Here is a 19706-nt window from a genome sequence, read left to right as displayed (position 1 = left end):
CGCACAAAGCGACGCCCTCCCCGCAGGGGGCGGGGGCAGCCCGACCCAGGGCGGGGGGGCGCTGAGCTGCCTGGGGGTCACGGGCGGGGCGGGGAAGCCGGCGCTCGCTGTCGTTTCTCCGCGATGTCCCCCAGCTCCCCACGGGCGCGGCCCAGGCGCAACTGGTGGAGCACGAGTGACCCGCTCCACCCCTCAGGCGACTGCTCAAACTACAACTCCCAGCCTGCTCTGCGCACAACCCGTCAAGCGACGCTGGGAGCAGGCGTGAAAGAAGGGAGAGGCGCGATGCATGCTGGGAAAGGCCGTCATTGCCGGGCGGAGTCTCGCTCGCTCTGCCCCGTGGGGGAGGGGGAAAGCAGACCGCTTGGCCCCCGCGCGGGAAATCCGCCCCGGAAGGCGCGTACTGCAGGGGGCGCCTAGGGTCCGCGGAGGGGGCGCAGCCATCTTTGTTGGGGGCAACGCGCGATGCCCAAATCGTGCGCGGCGCTTCGGTGCAGTAACCGCTATAGCAGCCGCTGCCGGCAGCAGCTCACCTTCCACAGGTACCGCCCGACCCCTCCAGGTACCGGGCCCCGGCCCCTCTCCTCTCCCTTCCCTCAGGTACCAGGGCCCGGCCCCTCCCCCGCCTCCCCTTCCTCTAGGTACCGGGTCCCGGCCCCTCCCCCCTCCCCCAGGTACCGGGGCCGGCCCGGCCCCTCCCCCGAGACCTGGGCCGGTCTCCCCCCGCCCAGCCTCACCCCGCTGTCTCCCGCAGGTTCCCGTTCAGCCGGCCCGAGCTGCTGGCGCGCTGGGTGGGGAACATTGGCCGTGGCGATTTCCAGCCCAGCTCGCACACGGTGCTCTGCTCGCAGCACTTCCAGCCCGACTGCTTCAGCGCCTTCGGCAACCGCACCAACCTCAAGCCCAACGCCGTGCCCACGCTCTTCGCCTTCCCCCGCACCGCCAGGGTGAGCCGGGCAGGGCCAAGTTCTAGGGGTGCCAATTTCGGTAGGCTGTAGTCCTGGAGATTTCATCACGTGACAATCTTTAATTAAAGATTAATTCCTGGAGGCCAGGCCAATCCTGGAGACTTGGTAACCCCACCGGGTTCTAGTCCTGGTTGTGGGAGAGGGGTGGGAGCTAGTGGGTAGAGCAGGGGCTGTGCATGACACTGGGGAGCTTACCGGACACTAGGCTCCCCCCTTCTTTTTCTGTACAATGGGGACAACATAACGGACAGGGCTCTGTCCTCCCCCACAAAGGGCATCACTTCATTTCACATCCCATGTGAGCGGTTCCTCAGGGTCCCAAATGCTTTGCCCCTTGCATTAGTCAAGGAGCCACTCCCTGCTATGGATTTTTATGATGAAGTCAATTCCCAATCACGATTAACCTAAGCCTGCTCCCACTGAAATCAGTACTAAAAATGCCATATCTAGTAGCAGAGTGGTCAGATCTAATTGTGTGTTTGATATACTTGGGCTGCTGGCAGTGCTGGGAAAATATTAGGTGCTCCTGGTAATAATAGCAATTAATCTTTAGCTGCTCTCCTTACACTTACAACTTGTCAATATGCTGCAACAACAAATATTCCGATTTCTACCTTATGAAAGAGGTTCTTGAAAAACGGCATCCTGAACACAAATTCCTTCTTATATATGGAGATATACCTATCTCATAGAACTGGAAGGGACCCTGAAAGGTCATCGAATCCAGCCCCCTGCCTTCAGTAGCAGGACCAAGTACTGATTTTGCCCCAGATCCTTAAGTGGCCCCCTCAAGGATTGAACTCACATCCCTGGGTTTAGCTGGCCAATGCTCAATATCCCTCCCCTCAAAGTGAATTCCCACACATTTATTCATGCAAACCATACATGTTTAAAATACTGACAGATGACGGAAGCATGTTCCACTCTCCTTGTAACAATTCAAATAGTACACAAGACAAAACTACGACTCTTGGCTAGAGTAGCCACAAGTTCCCTCCCCCTCAGTTCTAGCTAAAAACCTGACAAGTGCTATTCTACAAACTGCCCTACCCCTTTCAAAAGTAAAGGGGGAGAAGAGAGCCTACCAGGTCTGAGAGAGATGCTAGTTCACCTGGAATTGATTATTTATATAAGGTCAGTTAGAACTAACCCACAAAGAGTTTATGCATGTATACACATCACCCAGTCTTATTCCCATTCTGCTTAGTCAAACATTAAACAGGGGAAGTTTTTGTTAAAACCTTGTGTGAAGCTTAAGGCTACAATACTACATTGTCCTGAGGAGCGTGATCATTTTTTATTGCGGTCTTTTTTCCTTGGAGAGCCAAGAATGTTGTATGTGGTTTCCTTCCAAATGGGAGTCAGACTTGGACAGCAAGTAGCACTGGGATTCTCAGAAATGTCACGCGAACCTGAGGGCCTTGTCCTCACTATAGCAAATCAGGAAGGAGACAAGCCCTCTACAATACATGATGCTGAGGATTCCAAATTGCCTACGGTACATTTGTCCCTTCCAGCCTTTGGCACCTTTTTTTTTTAACCTGAGGCAGTGCTGCATTTTGCTGTACAGCACATGGTGATTCTCTAGAATTTGGGGTTCCTTCTCACTGAAATACCCCCTTTTTGTAGATACACCTCTACCTCGATAGAACGCTGTCCTCGGGAGCCAAAAAATCTTACCGCGTTATATTGAACTTGCTTTGATCCACCGGAGTGCACAGCCCCGGAGCACTGCTTTATATCGTGTTATATCGGGGTGGAGGTGTACTTGTCTAAATATGCCAAATGGTGTGAAGCGAGTATTTTCACTGGATGGCATTGGAGCAAGCTAAAATTTCAGTCCCAATTGCTTATCACTTCTATTTAAATTCCAGTTAGTAATTTTGTACTTTATGTTGAAATAAAAATGAAGGCCTAAAGGGAGTATATGGCTCATTTACACTGACCGTGGCTCCTGGAACAGAGATCCCTTTAAGCTGTAACACTAGTGGTGTTGAAAATAAGAGCTGATTGAGTTTGGGTAATTCCCTGGTCTCTTTAGGACTTTACAAGGACAGAGGATGGAAGGAGATTAGATGAAGAAACTGTTCTGCACCAAGAGCCCCAACCCAGTAGAACAGAGGAACCAAGAGAAGAGGTAAGAGAGTTAGTCACTTTACCTCACATCTTAGGCAAAATCAAACATTTTTGACAATTACACACAGCTGAGCTCGAAGCACTAGAGAGACAGGGAAGCAGAAATGAGTGAATGTTTTGTTACTTCATATAGAAAAGAACTGGCGATAGAGGCCCTGTGACTCTTGACTTGAAATCTTAATATGATTCCTACAGAACTGGAGAGCAAGCACCCATTGAGCTTTGGTGACTTGATCTTGTTTCAAGAATAATTCAATTTTCATTAAGTATATTCAGGGGAATTGGGTAAGACCCCAGCCACTGCTAGTTTCTGGGGATTTGACTTCAAACACAGAAGATCCCACGTGAAGAGAGTTCAGTGCTGAGTTTGGGAATATCTGTCCATTACAAAAACTGCCATGCAATTTGCCTGAAAAAAAATTGTCTGGTGGTTACAGCAGGAACTGGGGAGTCAGGAGACCTGGATTATATTGTTGGGTCTGCGACTGACTAGCTGTGTGTTGAGCAAATCACTTCCTCTTACTGTACAATGAGGAGAATGCAAACCTCCCCTGTGAAATATGGAGACACTAGTCTCAGAGAGAGAGAAGGGCAAAGTAACATGGCTAGTAGGAAAGCTTCTGCTTGACTCCCAGGATTGGACTGGGGGCTGCTCAGGGTGAGGTGCATTAGTCATGTTGTGGAAGAAGCTTGCATAGTGTCTCCCTGCATAATACCCATCCAGCCAAGCTCTGCATCCCTCACTTTCACTCCCTGTGTTCTTTTCAGGTTAGCACAACTAAGGCACCAGAAGTGGAGGGCCGGCTGCTGCAATCCAGGCCCCCAGTGCAGAGACACCACCCAGTTCAGACCTCAGATCACAACTATGCTGTCAGTGACTGTGCTTCCTTAAAACAAAAACTTTTCCAGGCACTAGAGGAAAATGAAAAACTGCAAAAACGCCTGAAGGTTAAAAGCATGGCTCTGAGGAGGATGTTTGTGCGGCTCCAGGCCTGCAAAAAGGAGCAGCAAAAACACCAGGCCAGACAGCCTGGTGGGAGGGAACAGGGCCTGACTTTCTGAAAACTCATCTACACCAGCAAGAACTGTGGTTTGACAGGCTGTCGGCTAGAGTACTTTATAGAGGCTTGGTCTACACTACCCCCCCTAATTCGAACTAAGGTACGCAACTTCAGCTACGTGAATAACGTAGCTGAAGTTCGAAGTACCTTATTTCGAATTAGTTCAAACTTACCTTGGTCCACACTCGGCAGGCAGGCTCCCCCGTCGACTCCGCGGTACTCCTCTCGGCGAGCTGGAGTACCGCAGTCGACGGCGAGCACTTCCGGGTTCGACTTATCGCGTCCAGACTAGACGCGATAAGTCGAACCCAGAAGTTCGATTTCCAGCCGTCGAACTTGCCGGTAAGTGTAGCCAAGGCCAGAGTGAGTAACGTACTCACTACTGTTTCTGATGAGCATAGCTTAAAGTTCACATACATCATAACTACCCAGCATGCACATGGTCAAATGAGAACTAGCAAAGGGAACTTGGCTGAGAAATAGAATGCAAAAAATTCCCGAAACCTGAACTTCTTGCCTCAGCATTTGTAATCTAAATGCCTTTCTAATAAAGTAAGAATGCCAGGTGTATACGGGTCTGGGAGAAGAGACTCTGGGAACTTTTCTGGCAATTACATTTAGTTAAGCTAATGTTAAATCCTATAGACATTGTCTTTTCGAGGTGTGAAGTAATTCCAAAGTTGTAGAACTACTGCATGGGCCAGAGACCACTTCTGTAAGGCTTGGTCTACACTACCCCCCCTAATTCGAACTAAGGTACGCAACTTCAGCTACGTGAATAACGTAGCTGAAGTTCGAAGTACCTTATTTCGAATTAGTTCAAACTTACCTTGGTCCACACTCGGCAGGCAGGCTCCCCCGTCGACTCCGCGGTACTCCTCTCGGCGAGCTGGAGTACCGCAGTCGACGGCGAGCACTTCCGGGTTCGACTTATCGCGTCCAGACTAGACGCGATAAGTCGAACCCAGAAGTTCGATTTCCAGCCGTCGAACTTGCCGGTAAGTGTAGCCAAGGCCTAAGTCATGGTGCTAGCTCTTTTCTCTCCATCCCATTCAGTATAATTTATATGAAAATAGATTTTCATGACAGCAAAAACTGTATTATAGCTATTTACATCAGGCAAACATCAGTGAGAGGGTAAATGATTTTATTCTTGTATAAAGTTAATGAATTATTGTTTAATGTTTCATCTCTATTCTGTGGCTGGATTTTATCTGCTCTGTTGGGATTTTTTCTTATAATTAACAGCAAATGTTTTACAGCTATTTTATACCTACTACTACTTGCATCTCAGCCTTTACTCAATCCCCACACAATCCTGTTACGGGAAATTCTGTTACAGTAGCCAGAGCAACCTCGTTCTAAGCCCCCTACAAACACAGATGAGACAGTTCCTTCCTAAGAAGAGCTTACATCTGAGACTAAGATACAATAATAAAAAGAAAAGCTGGTGGTAGGTGGAAGAGGTGATGCACATTTGAGTATTTTATTGAAGATGCTGGCATCCTGCCCAGCCATCACATAGCAACTTATTGTAAAAACCACCATTCACAGTGCATCTTGAGGAAGGATTTGAAAGAGGCCAAGCTTGAATTTATAAAAATATAACTAACTCACCACCCATAGCTTTCAAAGAGGATTTATTATGACAATACAGTGTTTTCTCTTCCACCAGCTTTAAACAAGGTGAAGTAATCAATGTGTGGAAGATCCATCTGCAGCAAAGGAAACACCGGGGAGTTTTCAACTGAAAATTGATTCAACACAAAATTTATTGCACAGTTGACACTTAGCTTCAGATCAAAAAACACTGTGAGATGGTAGTGAATGAAATGCATTCCTAGAACAGGCGCTATTCACGCATAAAAAGGTGAGATTTTTCTGATAAAAAAACTGGCAAGCAGCACTTGATTGTAGGAACAAGGAGGGGAGAGATAATTATCAGCTTTCCTGGAATAGCTGTGATAAACCTGCTCTTGGACAAGGACTATTGGAAATGAAATTCCCTGATGTGATTTCACGCTTATGAGGGGGAGATAGGACTGACATAAGTAAACACAACAGCAGTTACACTAAAGAAATAAGGGGCCAAGGTGCATGTCATGAAGTTATTTACTCCAGTAGTTATCAGTAGCAACAATGCCTCTGTCCATATGCGCATCTTCCTAAATCTCTTGCATATAAATGGTGAAGGCCCCCCCCCCCCCCCCCCCCCAGGACTGGCCAAGAGTAGAACTACATTTCAGTGCCTGCGTAATAGCCGCCACTCTCCCTTTTATATAAATATCTAAAAGTACTAAGATGCCAAATACTTAATAGTGCTATTACCAGCAGCCCTGCTGCTTTCAGCTATGTTGGTAGAGCAAGAGTGCACCTCTCTAGAGGTAAGATAAATCACAGGCAGGGGTTGCATCCTAAGGCTATTCTAGAGAATCTAGCCCCTCAGACTGGTGGCAGTCACTGTTTTGAAGTTTTCAGTTGTTCCTCCTATTTGGCACATCTCTACACTTTGGTCGGGTTTAGTTGTATCAACTTAATTTCCCTCTTTTCCCAGCATAAAATCAGATGGGAAGAGTTGCAGCACCAGAATCAGCAAGGAACAGAACTATTCAGTTAATCTAATTCACTTTTCCCTCCAAAAAGACTTAAAACAACATGCAGTCCTGGGTGAGGTGGAGCAAAATTAATTTGACATGGACAGTGGTTATAATCTATAATTAACCTGGAGTAATAATAGTGCTTGGAACGAATGCTACTGGCAGCTGGATGGAAGCATGCTGAAAAAGGTCCACGTGATTAGGAAAAGCAGAGAACTTCATTCTAAACGTACTTGTCCTTAAACAAAAAGTACATTTTAAATAAAGAAGTGGGATGAACAGCACATCCTCTGTCCAGTAACAGGATTGATAGAGAGGATTCTTAGGAGGTGGCCACAAACTTCAGTTTCCCCGTAGGAGCAGAAAGGGTTAAATTAGCTATTTGTTTTCAGTTAACTTAACCCCAACCCTGTAAGCTTGAGGGAAAGGGAGAGCGAAGAGTCCTCCTTCACTTCCCATCTTGCTGACAGTGAGAGGAAACAATGAGACTGGACAAATGAGCTGCAGTTAAGTCACAGCAGGAAGGGCTTGGACACATGACAGCTGGGGCTCTACCCGTCACACCTCCCAGGCAGGTGATGGGCACGCAGAGAGCACTGCATGTTCTCAGTCATGTTCCCTATTGGCTGCCAAGCCACAATCCAGGGCAGTATTGCCTTGGAGGTACCTGTAAGAACAGGTTTTCTCGTTACCTCTTAACATAATTGGTATGACACCGCCTTCTATATGGATCATAAAAATAAAAACATCTCAGTTTCAGTTTCAAACTTGTAGAATCCAGGAGGAAGGTTTTGCAGCTTCTGTTGATTCAGGTACCATACATGACACCCTGCTTTCTCACCACATTAGCCGTCCGCATCAATCCTGTGAGCTGTTAAGAACAAATGGACTCAGTTCATGTTTATTAATAGAGATGTCCTAACTCTCAGCAACGTTTACCATAGTGTCAGTTGCAGAACAGAATTACTAGCAGCAAAGGAAATCACTGAATGCAAGACTCTCACCAACTTACAAAAGCATCAATAGTAAGAGATTGATCACTTAGAAACCAGAATTCTCCAAAGGGCAGCACACAGTCTGAGGTGCCCAAGACTGGTTTAGAAAGGACTTGTACTCTTCAGCCAAATCACAATGCAGCTATTCGTTAGAGAGACATCCAGAACAGGCTAACTCCTCAAAGCTTAATGGCTCCACTGTCCCTGGAAGAGCACTTGCACAATTGAGACATCCTAACTAGCCACAGCAAGGCATCACTGATGCCAGACACTGCGATGGACTGCAGCCCAGTGAATTGTGTGTGTGTGTGGGGGGGGGGCTGAGGGGATCCTGTCCTCTCTGCTGGAATTGGGGCTTGGTGACTGGAGGAAGGAGAACGCAATCCTTGCTACTTACATTGCTTTGGTATCCTAAGGGCCTCGCTGTCAGCAGACATCACTTGATGTAGAACTCCCCGAAACTGATACAGCACTTTCAAACTCTTCTCTTCGCCCACACAAGGGTCATAGAACCCAGGCAGCCCAGCCTTCAACAACGAAAACAACACACTGAGCATTCTCACAGTTCTCCCACTGGTGTTTTTAGGTTACAATAGAAAGAGGGAGTTTTAAAAGGAGTTGAAGGTTTCCTGCACATGGGACACCATCAGCACCAACTAATTAATGTAAAACATTAGTTAAAGACACTTTCAATTACATCTGCCTAAAGGTTGGTTTTATAATTAAATTTTCCTATTTTATTAAATATTTTTCTCCCCCTGCAGCTGAGTGAGAGACTCTCACAAACAACAAGGGAAACTGACTGTGTAGGGAAATCAGCAGAAGTGACTATGAAGTGCAGCCAAGGTAAAGTAAATTCAAAGTAAATAAAAAAATAATTCTCCCTTTAATCTTTCTGCTAATGGTTTTAGGCATTATTTATAATAATAGCAGGTAAATAATTTTCAGACCTGTAATTTTCAAGATGACAGTGTCCCTTTAACATCCAACATTTGTTAAATGCATCTGATTCGCCCACTGACCTACAGTAGTTATTACATATCTGATAATATAATTGAGCGAGGCCTTCCATTCCTATACAAGCCATGGACATTCAGGAAAAGTGTCAGCTCTGTTAGGTGTTCATGGTGGTTATTTAAACTATCATTTAAGAGTACTTTAGAGCAGCTCTTTTTGTGGATGCACTTGTTCTGGATTAGAGTTTACTTCTAGTTTGTTTGCCTGCACTCTGCCAGGGGAGGATGAGGTGGTGCAGGACTGGGATGTGCAGGGCCTGCAACAAAGGTTAACGCCCACGAGGCAATTCAGCACATGTCATTGCATACCTTGGAGGCCTCCGTGAGGATAAGCTTAGAGTCCTTCACCAAGCACTGCAGGGGCACGGTCACATCTATGACTTTCACTTTCTCGTTCTTCCTGCTATTGTCATTGACAAACTTCCCATACCAGGCATTCACTATTATCAAACCTGCATTCCACACAAGAACAAAGATATGGCAAAAGGCTCCCCCAGGTATCTGTAGAGAAACTAATGAAGAGATCAGCCTCCCACCCCCCTTCCTAGCATTCTTCTCATACTGCCAGAGGGAACCGTTTTCAAGAAAGAGTGTTGGAAGGGCAAATACAGAGCTTTCCTCAAAAAAATTCAAAATCATGCACAATGCTAGGCCAAGCCCAACCTGGGAACGAAAGGAGTATTTCAACTAGGACTTAAGGAAAATTCCTGCACTGACCTGATCCCCCTATAACACCAAATCAAATGAGTGGTGAACCTCCCCCAGGGACTGAGGCACATACAACATTCCCCGAACCCCACTTCCCCACCCAGGGCCATCCCAAGGTAGAGCCACATTGCCACTTTAACAGTCATCATTAAGATCTGGAGTTAACCATATGGACATAAAAGTGGCAGCTCCCCGCGCTGTCGCTGGGGAGCGGGGTCGGGGGCCGCTCCGCACATGCATGCCACGCCTCCACACGGCTCCCAGAAGCAGCTGCATGTCCCCCCTCCAGCTCCTATGTTTAGGGGCAGCCAGGGGGCTCCACGCACTGCCCCTAGCGCCGCCCCCGCAGCTCCCATTGGCCGGGAACCACAGCCAATGGGAGCTGCAGGGGCGGCACCTGTGGACAGGGCGGCGCGCAGAGCCACCTGGCCACACCTCTGTGTAGGAGCCAGAAGGGGAACACGCTGCTGCTTCCAGGAGCTGCTTGAGGTAACTGCTGCCCGGAGCCTGCACCCCTGAGCCCCTCCCGCGCCCCAACCCCCTTCCTTAGCTCTGATCCCCCTCCCGCCCTCTGAACCCCTCGATCCCCGCCCGGAGCACCCTCCTGCATCCCAAACCCCTCATCTCCAGCCCCACCCCAGAGCCTGCACTCCCAGCCAGAGCTTCACCCCCCCACCATGTCCCAACCCTCTGCCCCAGCCCTGATCCCCCTCCAGCCTCCGAACTGCTCAGGCCCAGCCTGGAGCACTTTCTACGCCCCAAATCCTTCATCCCAGCCCCACCCCAGAGCCCGCATCTCCAGCTGAAGCCCACACCCCAACCCCCTGCTCCAGCCTGGATCCCTCTCCTGCACCCTGAACTCGTCATTTCTGGCCCCACACCTGAGCCCTCACCCCCCTGCACCCCAACCCCAATTTCATGAGCATTCATGACCCACCATACAATTTGCATACCCAGATGTGGCCCTCGGGCCAAAAAGTTTGCCCACCCTTAATACCTATTTTCCACTTTTCTCCCCAGCCCTCCAACATCTATAGGGATCCCACTCCCCCTTCCTCTCCTCAAACCCTTCAGAACAAGTAAGTCATGCTGCACTTTTTACCCATCCTGGCTTCCTCTGCCTCAATTATCCTCCGGACGGATTCTTGCATTAACCGAACCTGCCACAACACAAAGGACAAAACAAAATTCAGCAGTCAGATTCCATTTAAAACAGCTATGAACCCCAAGTGGGAATAGTTTCCTTCAGCTGAGAAGGCTCATGAGGGATGAGTGAATTAGGAAGACACCTGCAGACCAGGGCCTGGGCATTGTCTCAGCACTCACCTGCGCATAAATATGAAAATGAAGATCAGAACAAAAACACAGGGAAGGGGGAAATGCCTCAAACTGCCCTGGGGTTGCGGTGACAGAGCATGGGAATGTTAGGGACCACAGGATGGCTCCATGTCATGTCTGGAAATCATCCAATCCATGGGTAGAGTGTCTCAGAGAAATTAAAGAGTGCCAGCAATTGTGGCTTGCGGGAGGCTCTGTATTCTGTTGCCCTTGCCAATGACAGCAGCACACTCAGCTACTGGGGTGAAGGGAAAGACTCAGTCTTACTTCCTGGGCTGGGGGGCAGTGACAGGTTCTTCCCCCCCTCCCCTCCAGGGCAGGAGATGGGAGCAGGGAGGAGCAAAGATAACATCCTGTGGCTCACCGGGGGGGCACAGAGCTGCCATGAGACTCTTGGCTCTTTCTGCCCCCTTCCCTACTGTGAGAATGGTCCTGAGGGGAGGTGGAAAAGCTCTGCCTGCTGCTACAGCGGTCATGATTGGCTACTCTTCCCCAGGAGGCGGGCAAATGTGGAAGGCAGCCAGTCAGGGAGGGGATTTTCCCCCCAGGCAGGGCTAAAATCCCCAAGAGGACTGGAGCTCCTCATATCATCATTAGACTGGCTCCAGCCCTGGCAAAAATCACACCACTCGAAATTGCAAGGATTGGCAACACTGCGGGTGGTATAAGTTCTGCAAATGAAACTGGGGACACAGCTGGAGAACAAAGTGGGTGACATATGCTGTATGGAACAATATAACCAAGGATGAAACTAACAGGCAAGACTGGGGATGGAGGAATGGACCACTTACTGCAGCTTCCGCCTCCTGCTTCTTCTGTTGGACATCACTGGCTGTACTTTCCCTTTGTTTCTCCAACTCTCTGACATGAGGAAGTTGAACAACACATTAGTTATAGGCATTAAATACGATTCAGTGCAAGGATGCACTTTCCCATGTCAGTGCCTTAATGATCCTACAGACCTCACTCACTCAGGCTGGCTTCAAGGCCTCCATTGGAGATTCTTTACAGCGATCATCCTTCAGGCTCCCCATTTTAACTCCCAATAAAACAACTGTACCGCAGATAAATGCCCCTAAACCTGCCACCCTACTTCCAAAAGCAATTGAATAGGAGAGCCCAGCTCTGTATTTAAAACACATGACCTCAGACTCACTTCTCCTTTTGTGCCCTGAGGTAGGGTTTGATGATTAGCCTATGCATGGCAAAGTAGATAACTAGGGGTCCCACGGTGGCGTAGAACACAGCACTGGGGAGCAGCTGATCTGTCAGGTGGACAGGAAAGAAGTAGGTCTGGCTGGCCCTGTTCAACCTAAAACAAAGAAGAACAAAGCAGCTTATCAAAGCAAGTTTGGAGTTCTAAAGCACACAACAGAATACGTCTAATGCTGGCCAACAGTGTAGGCTCCAACTCAGCTGCAGCAACCACCAGAGGTAGTGGGATAGTCTGAACTCTGAACCCAAAGGTGAAGAGCTCATAGACTAAATCAGAACAGCAGCAAAGGAGACGTCTGAAGCCTGGCAGAGCCCTTACTTTTAAGGAGCAGGTGTCTCCTCTGGAGATACTTGGTTGGAGCTGTGACGATGTTCTGGGGTCTATTTAAAAAAATCTTGAGAGAATCTCTTATGGTTCCAGGAATCATTGGGGAAAGACACAATCACCCCTTCCAGAGGGAAATCAGGAGCAGTTGCTTATCCTGAAAGAATCTACTGCTGCACTGTTCCCCACCATCACTTCCTGGATTCCTACCCAATAAGGCAAGGAACGTTAATCATGATTTGGGGACTTCAACAGCTGAGTCAAGGGAGAGAATTATTCCAGGAGTGGGTGGGTCAGCTTTTGTGGCCCGCATCATGCGGGAGGTCAGACTAGATGATAATAATGGTCCCTTCTGACCTTACAGTCTATGAGTTACTGGTCCCTGTACACATCATGAGATAACCAAAGTTCAAGGTTACACAGGAACAGAGGATGCTCTCACAAGAAGGATCACATTCATGCATGTGCCTTGCAGGAAGGAGAATATTAATGTTCATCAGTTGCTTATGGTCAAATTTATTTTAGCAAGTTTGTCATGATCTGAAGTCATCATCAGGACTGCGATCTTACTGTTTTTGGATAGGTTCTGCAGTGTTGTCATGCCCTCTGCTGGCAAAATCAAAATATGCACGATAGTCTATCAACACAGTGTTCTGTTAGTACCTCTTTGAAAGCTGCATCATGTTAACTAGTGAAAACTGATATATTCTTAACTCTAGCAATCTAGGTTGGTCTGAATTTTTGCCTGTGTGTAAAGCTATGGTAACTGGAATGCAATTAAAGATATTTTTTTAAAAAAACCTAAATATCTATCCACTTACAGTAATTTGCCACGCTTGATTTTTAAAATGCACCCTCAGATATTTTTAATGTACTTGCACACTAGTGCCAAATGAAATGCTCAGCCTCCAACAGAAGCAGGCTTAGAGGGCCACATCCCTCTATTAAAAGTGAGAGCAGCTGCAACCTGCTCCATTTTATGGCATGTACATGCATCACAGCCTTCGGGTTCCTGTTGCTAGTATGCCTAAAATACCTTTGCTTGGGTGCCCCAATTGAATGCATCAGACACATGAATGTGTGTTACAGTCATAGCCACCAATATCACAGTTATAATCTTGAACTGACTTGATTTTCAGAGACACTCCCTGGGGAACACCAACACTGACAGTGGCTCCCAAAATACTGTGTCTGGAAATCTTCCTCTCTGCTCCATATTCCACTATGGTCCCAAAGAAACCTGCCCTAGAATGACAAAACCAGAAAACAATAAGACGAGAGCAGTGTCTCCAATTTCTCTTTTACTATCCAATTCTGTTTATTGTAGTTCACCACGTATCACAAAGGAGAGGTTACCAACCTTGTACCATAACTGGAGTTCTTCAAGGTGTGTGTGATCAGAGATTTTTGTCAGCAGTGTCCGCGGGTCTGTGCCTGCGCCCTAGATATCCTTGTGCTCAGGTGCAAGAATATATGGGTGGGCGAAGGGAATGGAAGGACTGCCTCCACTCCAATTCCTTCTCAACCACGGAAGTCTAGCAAGACTGCAAGGCAGATGGGAAGGGGTGGGGGTAGTGGAGCACCCACAGGGACACATCTCGAGGAACTACAGTTACCATACCAAGTAAGTCACCTCCCCTTCTTCTTCGAGTAGCGTCCCTAAGGGGTCTCACTTCAGGAGATTCTGAGTGTGGTGCTGAGGAGGCTGATTTAGTGTAGATCACAGAACGGTGTCACCAAAAGCCATGTCAGCTCTGGAAGCAAGCACAGCACAGTGCTGGAAAAACATGCACCAAAGCTCAGGTGGCTGCCCTGCAGATGTCTGAGACAGGATGTTTTTCAGTTGGGCCACTCTGAGATTGAGCCCTGGTGGAATTAGCTACCATCTTAAGAGGGGGACAAAACCCCAAGGCTTTGTAACAGGTTAAGAAGCATCCTACAACAGTCTTTGGGTGGAGAATGGATGTCCTTTTATTCATTCCATGACAGAGCTGAAAAGCCTTGGGGAAGCCCTAAGGGGGTTAGTTCTGTCGCGGTAAAAGACAAGAGCTCTTCTTACATTCAGTGTATGGTGGCTCATTTCTTCTCTTGAAGAGTGAGGCTTGGGGTGAAGCACCGGCGGGTGAATCTCCTGATAAATGTGGAACTCCGAAGAAACTTTAGGTAGAAAGCGAGGATGTGGATGTAGTGTCACCTTGTTACGATAGAACACTGTATACAGTGGGTCAGCCAACAGGGCTCCTATCTCCCCAACACCCTTCCTGGCTGAGGTGATGGCCATGAGGAACCAAGTACAGAAGGACAAAGGAAGGAGGGATCAACTCCCCTTAGGTTCAAACTGAGGCTTCTTCAGCACATAAAGAACTAAACTGAGATCCCATGGTGGAGTGGGTTTTCTGACAGGAGGAAAAAGGTTGAACAGGCACTTAATAAACATCATCACAGTCAGGTGTGTCTGACGAACTGAAAACTCCTCAATAGGGGGGTGAAAAGTTGTGATGGCAGCAAGGTGAACCTTAACCGAGCTCAGCAATAATTCCATGATTTTTAAATCTGGCAGATAATTAAGAATGTGCATCACCTCGAGAGGAGGTATAGATCAGTGGAAACATTTCCACATCTGTAGGTAGGTTTTCCTTGTAGTAGGTTTTCCACTGAGATCTGTATGTAGTGTGATATGCACCAGTTCCATCGTTTTACTGACTCAGAAAAAAAGGATCTTTCTCCTCCTTACCAAATGATATAATACACAGCTGCTCTGTTGGCCAGCATTATGATGACTGGGTTCCCCCAGATGTGGGTAAGAAAGGGCTGGCAAGCGTAACAAGGATTTCCTCAGCTGGTCCATTTGTCCTGAACTGTGAAGTTCTGGAAGTGTGCACTCCAGCCCAGCAGGGAAGCACTGTGGTGATGATCCTTGTGGGAGAAGGCTGTGACAATGGAACTCCCACACATACGTCTTTTGGATCTTTCCACCAAGCTGCCACGCTCACTGCTCCCAGCCGCCAGCCCTGGAGTTCCCAGCCGCCGCAGGCCCCGGGGTGCCCCCAGAGCTCCCAGCCGCCACGGGAGCTGGACCCCTCCACTCCCTTCCCACAGCAGGACTCCGACTCTCATTCCCCCATTTTGTCACAGTTATTTTTAGTAAAAGTCAGGGACCAGTCACAGGCAATAAACAAAAATTCACAGAAGCCTGTGACCGGTCCCTGACTTTTACTAAAAATAACTGTGATAAAATCTTAACTTTAGTAATTAGTAAAGGGACGCAGCATAAGGCTGCTATACTTAAAGGATCCTTGGATTGGGACCCGGAACAGTGGGTGAGACTGCACCCCCCACCCCCTGGGGGAAATGGCTACGCCCTAAGGAAAGGGATTAGAACTCTGGCACGGCAGGGAAGGGGGCTGCACTGGGACAGACTCCGCGGGGAGCTGTGGTCAGAGAACTGAGTCCAAGAGGGGTGGCTCAGCGGGAAGGCTGGGGTCACTGAGGACTCAAAGAGAGGTAAGGTGTCCCCAGGGAAGAAGCCCTTGGGATGCTGCTCAATTCCAGAGGAAGAATCTTGCAACCCAGCCAGACCACACAAGGGTACTGTGATGGGCCCTCTTGTGCTGGTCAAAGACTGAGTCCAGGGAGGGCTACAGGAAGATGCACCAGCAGAGAGGGTACTGCGATAGGCCGCAGTTGGACTAATTAGGGGCCTGAGCCTTGGGAGGGCTACAGGTTGACGCCAACAGAAAGGGCACCACGATGGGCCCTGTTGGACTGTTAAAGGCTGAGCCCAGGGAGGGCTGCAGGACATTGAAGTCATTTTTGGACTGCGTAACCCCAGAAAGGATTTGTTTGTTTCATACACGGACTGTGTGTGACTTGGCTGGGGAGTCACTGAAGACCCACCTGACAAGTGGATTCGTTAACATCCTTGACAACAAGAGAGTTGGGTGGGAGAAAAAAAAAATACTCCAAGCCTCTGGGTAGTATACAATATTTTTTCAGTCTGTTTACACTTGGGTAGCATGAATTTGCCAAGCCATAAAGGCTGCGGCCAGCAGAGAGTCATTGATTTGGTATCGCACAACATGTTGATCAAAAAACTAGTAAAATATAAAATTAACATGGCACACCTTAAATGGATTAAAAACTGGCTAACTGATACGTCTCAAAATATAACTAAGTGGGGAATCATCATCAAGTTCATGTGTTTCCAGTGGGATCCCACAGGGATTGGTTCTTGTCCCTGTGCTATTTAACATTTTTATCAATGACCTGAAAGACAACATAAAACCATCACTGATAAAGTTTGCAGATGACACAAATATTGGGGGAGTGGTAAATAATGAAGAGGACCGGTCACTGATTCAGAGCGATCTAGATCACTTGGTAAACTAGGCGCAAGCAATGTGTGTTTTAATACATCTAAATGTAAATGTGTACATTTAAGAACAAAGAACGTAGGCCCTACTTACGGACTGAGGGAGTCGCGGCGGACAATCAGCTGGACACAAGGTCCCATTGTGCTGCAGTGGCTAAAAGAGCTAATTTGATCCTGAGATGTAGAAACAGGAATCTTGTGTAGGAAAAGAGAGATTATTTTACCTCTGCTTTTAGCACTGATGCAACTACTGCTGAAAAATACTGTGTCCAGTTCTGGGGCCCACAATTCAATGTGTTAAATTGGATGTTAAATTGGAGCAGGTTCAGAGAAGAGCCACAAGAGTGACTAAGGATAAGAAACATGCCGTATAGCGATAAACTATCTAGATTGAGTTCTCTGAGTCCAACAAAGAAAAAGTTAAGTGGTGACTTAATTCCAGTCTATCAGCACCTACATGGGGAACAAATATTTAATAATGGGCTCTTCAATCTAGCAGAGAAAGGTCTAACACAATCCAATGGCTGGAAGTTGAGGCTAGGCAAATTCAGACCGAAATAAGGTGTACATTTTTGACAATGAAGGTATTTAACCACTGGAACAATTTACCAAGGGTCATGGTGGAGTCTCCATCACTGACCATTTTAAAATCAAAATTGGCTGTTTTTCTAAAAAAAAATCTGCTTTACGAATAATTGTGGGGAAGTTCTACGGCCTGCGTTATACAGGTCAGACTAAATGATCACAATGGTCCCTTCCTGCTGGCCTTTGAATCTATGCATCAATTAAATTGACAGGCAAGGCGATTTTGCCCTAAGCAGACAAATGGAGGATGTCCAACAGGGAATGCTGGGGATCCTTCGTCTTCTCCAATGGAATTGGTAAGGTCTCTTGGAAGGGATCCGTTTCGGAAGATCTTGAAAGGCCTTGAAATCATCATCATAAAATGGCAGGGAGGCACAATAGTGTCGTCTGGTGAGGAGGAAAATTTGTGGGAACGTAATATCTCTTCTTCCTCTGTTAGCTCTTGGTTCTCTGTGAGATCCTCCTGTGGAGCAAGAACCAGGGTGGCGGTTGTTGATCCTGACTTGCCCTCTTACAATATGGGACCCGGGATAGCTGGTCACCATCAGAGGCCCACAAGTTCCAATAACCCCACTGTGGTGCAGTGTAAGGGAGGGGGCAGAATCCCAGGGTGGCCAGGTATATCTCGGGTTGGAACTTATTCCTCGGGGTGCACCTCAAGGGAGGGGGTCTGGAACGGGTAGGTAGAGGAGCCTTGTATAGACACCTTGGAATCAGATGAGGTGTCATCGCCGTATCCATCAGTGGGGCAAGTGGTACTTACCAGTGCCAGTGCTCGAGTCAGTACTGGGGGCCAGAGAAGACCCAATAATGGCATCTGTATTGGAGACCAAGACTTGTTTGGCTGGTTAGAGGATGTCTCAGTATTGGCTGGAAATCCTTCTCCAGAGCCTCAAAGAGCTTGTGTGAGGCTGGTGAACTAGATGGTCCTGGAGGACGAGTCACCAATGTCAATGGCAAGACCAGAGGGTAAGTAGACTACAGGAGGTAAGTCAGCACTGGCAGAGAGTCTCTCTAGGTACCCCTCAGCAATGGGGACTCAGATTCCTCCCGGGTCCTCATGGAACAGAAGCCCGTACGGTACCAGGGACTCCGGACAGGGGCCCCCAGGAGTCAGGTGGTAAGTGCAATCCATGCACCCTTCTTGGCTGGCTGGTACCAACCATGATTTCAGCTTGTCCTTAGAGTCCTCGTGCTTCAAAGGCACCGAGTTGAGTGCCAATGCCAATGCCACTTCAGGTTGTTTACCAGACAGCTTCTCAGTACGCAGTGTTGTCTTTTTAGCCGGTGCCAGGATCATGGTAGCAGTAGTGGGGAGCCTCGGCAGTACCCATGTTGGGATGTGAAGTCCCCTGAGGCCTGGACCCAGAGGTGACTTTTCTCTTCTCTCATCCCATTCTGGAGAATGGGTTCTCTCCTATTTTAGGGTCTGGATGGTTCTAAAGGGGCCCCAGCATCTTTGCTTCCCGCCACAGCAGTGACGGTGGCCAGAGCTCTCTGTGCAACTGAATCTGATGTATGGGGCGTGACTCGGACCCTGCAGGTCTCAGAAAACACTCCATCAACAGGAGTTTTAGTCTGTTCTCCCTCGATATTTTAGACTTGCTTTTAAATCCTGAGCAGATCTTACGTTTCAATGGGATGTGAGTTTTTCCCAGGCAGTGGACGCAGCTTGAATGTCTGTCACTGCAGGAAAAAGACCTATGGCAGGTCTGGCAGGGTTTGAAGCCGGGGGTCTTAGGCATAACCCATTACTCGAAGCCATGGATTGAGGCCCAAGAAGAAAACAAACACCCAGATCAGGCACATGAAACGGGGGATTCTAAAGTGTGCTAAACAACGGTAAAATATATAAAGAAAATCACTACGAAAAGAAACAGTAAGAGACATGCAAGAAGCCGTATGGCTAACTATAGCCAACACTGCAATGCTCTGTCTCAAGCCGTGGGTAGTTGAGACGGAACTGGGGTGGCAGCAGGGCCATACCCCCACACCATGCCCTGACACTGGAGCACAAGGATTCCTGGGGTGCAGGTGCAAACCCTGCTGACGACAGTCTCCAATCAGGAGCACACAGGCACATGCGCATCCTGAAGCGGAGCTGCCACAGGCAGACTAGTCAAAGAAATATCAGCAAATGAAAACAGGAAACAATATGGAACAAGAAAGACGTGTTTGTTAGTGAGTGATTAAATATGTAAATACAGGACCTAAATGAAGGAGGCCTTTTTCAGTTAGTACAGTGACAAACTGGCAAGGCTTACAGGCTTTGTCGTTGGTGACGATACACAGATATCAAAAAAAGCAACCGAGGGTCCTGTGGCACCTTTAAGACTAACAGAAGTACTGGGAGCATAAGCTTTCGTGGGTAAGAACCTCGCTTCTTCAGA

General features: G+C 48.0%; 3 protein-coding genes across 6 annotated transcripts in view; 1 reads left to right on the top strand and 2 right to left on the bottom strand.

The window, feature by feature from the left end:
* Positions 1–870, bottom strand: part of KLHL21 (kelch like family member 21) — a 33726-nt gene extending 32856 nt beyond the window's left edge. The window contains exon 1 of the mRNA XM_042859112.2: positions 738–870. Coding sequence (XP_042715046.1) covers positions 738–802 — 65 coding nt within the window. The 5' untranslated portion in view covers positions 803–870. The remainder of the gene's footprint in view (positions 1–737) is intronic.
* Positions 295–19633, top strand: THAP3 (THAP domain containing 3). Of its 4 annotated transcripts, none has more exons than XM_065575387.1 (6): positions 295–542; positions 755–947; positions 3010–3105; positions 3873–4229; positions 4530–4880; positions 5179–5354. In XM_065575387.1, exons 1-4 carry the CDS (start codon positions 466–468, stop codon positions 4164–4166), a joined length of 660 nt encoding a protein of 219 aa, XP_065431459.1. In that variant the 5' UTR covers positions 295–465; the 3' UTR covers positions 4167–4229; positions 4530–4880; positions 5179–5354. The 4 variants fall into 4 exon arrangements, with proteins under 4 accessions (XP_065431459.1, XP_065431458.1, XP_065431460.1 ...); XM_065575386.1 differs by having other exon boundaries at positions 4530–4885; positions 5186–5354; XM_065575388.1 differs by lacking the exons at positions 3873–4229; positions 4530–4880; positions 5179–5354 and adding exons at positions 8522–8603; positions 10502–10560; positions 17529–19633 and having other exon boundaries at positions 308–542.
* The window catches only part of DNAJC11 (DnaJ heat shock protein family (Hsp40) member C11), a 69060-nt gene continuing 55142 nt past the window's right edge, over positions 5789–19706 (bottom strand). The window contains exons 10-16 of the mRNA XM_005287067.4: positions 13488–13604; positions 11976–12131; positions 11611–11680; positions 10584–10641; positions 9083–9225; positions 8155–8284; positions 5789–7633 (exon numbers count right to left, since the gene is read on the bottom strand). Of these exons, the coding sequence (XP_005287124.1) occupies positions 7608–7633; positions 8155–8284; positions 9083–9225; positions 10584–10641; positions 11611–11680; positions 11976–12131; positions 13488–13604 (700 nt within the window). The 3' untranslated portion in view covers positions 5789–7607. The remainder of the gene's footprint in view (positions 7634–8154; positions 8285–9082; positions 9226–10583; positions 10642–11610; positions 11681–11975; positions 12132–13487; positions 13605–19706) is intronic.

The sequence above is a fragment of the Chrysemys picta genome, chromosome 21, assembly GCF_011386835.1.
Source record: "Chrysemys picta bellii isolate R12L10 chromosome 21, ASM1138683v2, whole genome shotgun sequence".
Classification (NCBI taxonomy): Eukaryota; Metazoa; Chordata; order Testudines; family Emydidae; genus Chrysemys; species Chrysemys picta.
Note: the sequence above shows the minus strand (reverse complement) of the source record. Positions and strands in the feature narration are given on the sequence as shown.

What these genes read in the sequence shown, in the direction of transcription:
- THAP3 (XM_065575387.1), top strand. Translation starts at nt 466, where the DNA reads ATGCCCAAATCGTGCGCGGCGCTTCGGTGCAGTAACCGCTATAGCAGC. An exon ending in CAGCAGCTCACCTTCCACAG is followed by an intron (nt 543 to 754) that starts GTACCGCCCGAC and finishes TGTCTCCCGCAG; the next exon opens with GTTCCCGTTCAGCCGGCCCG. An exon ending in CCTTCCCCCGCACCGCCAGG is followed by an intron (nt 948 to 3,009) that starts GTGAGCCGGGCA and finishes TGGTCTCTTTAG; the next exon opens with GACTTTACAAGGACAGAGGA.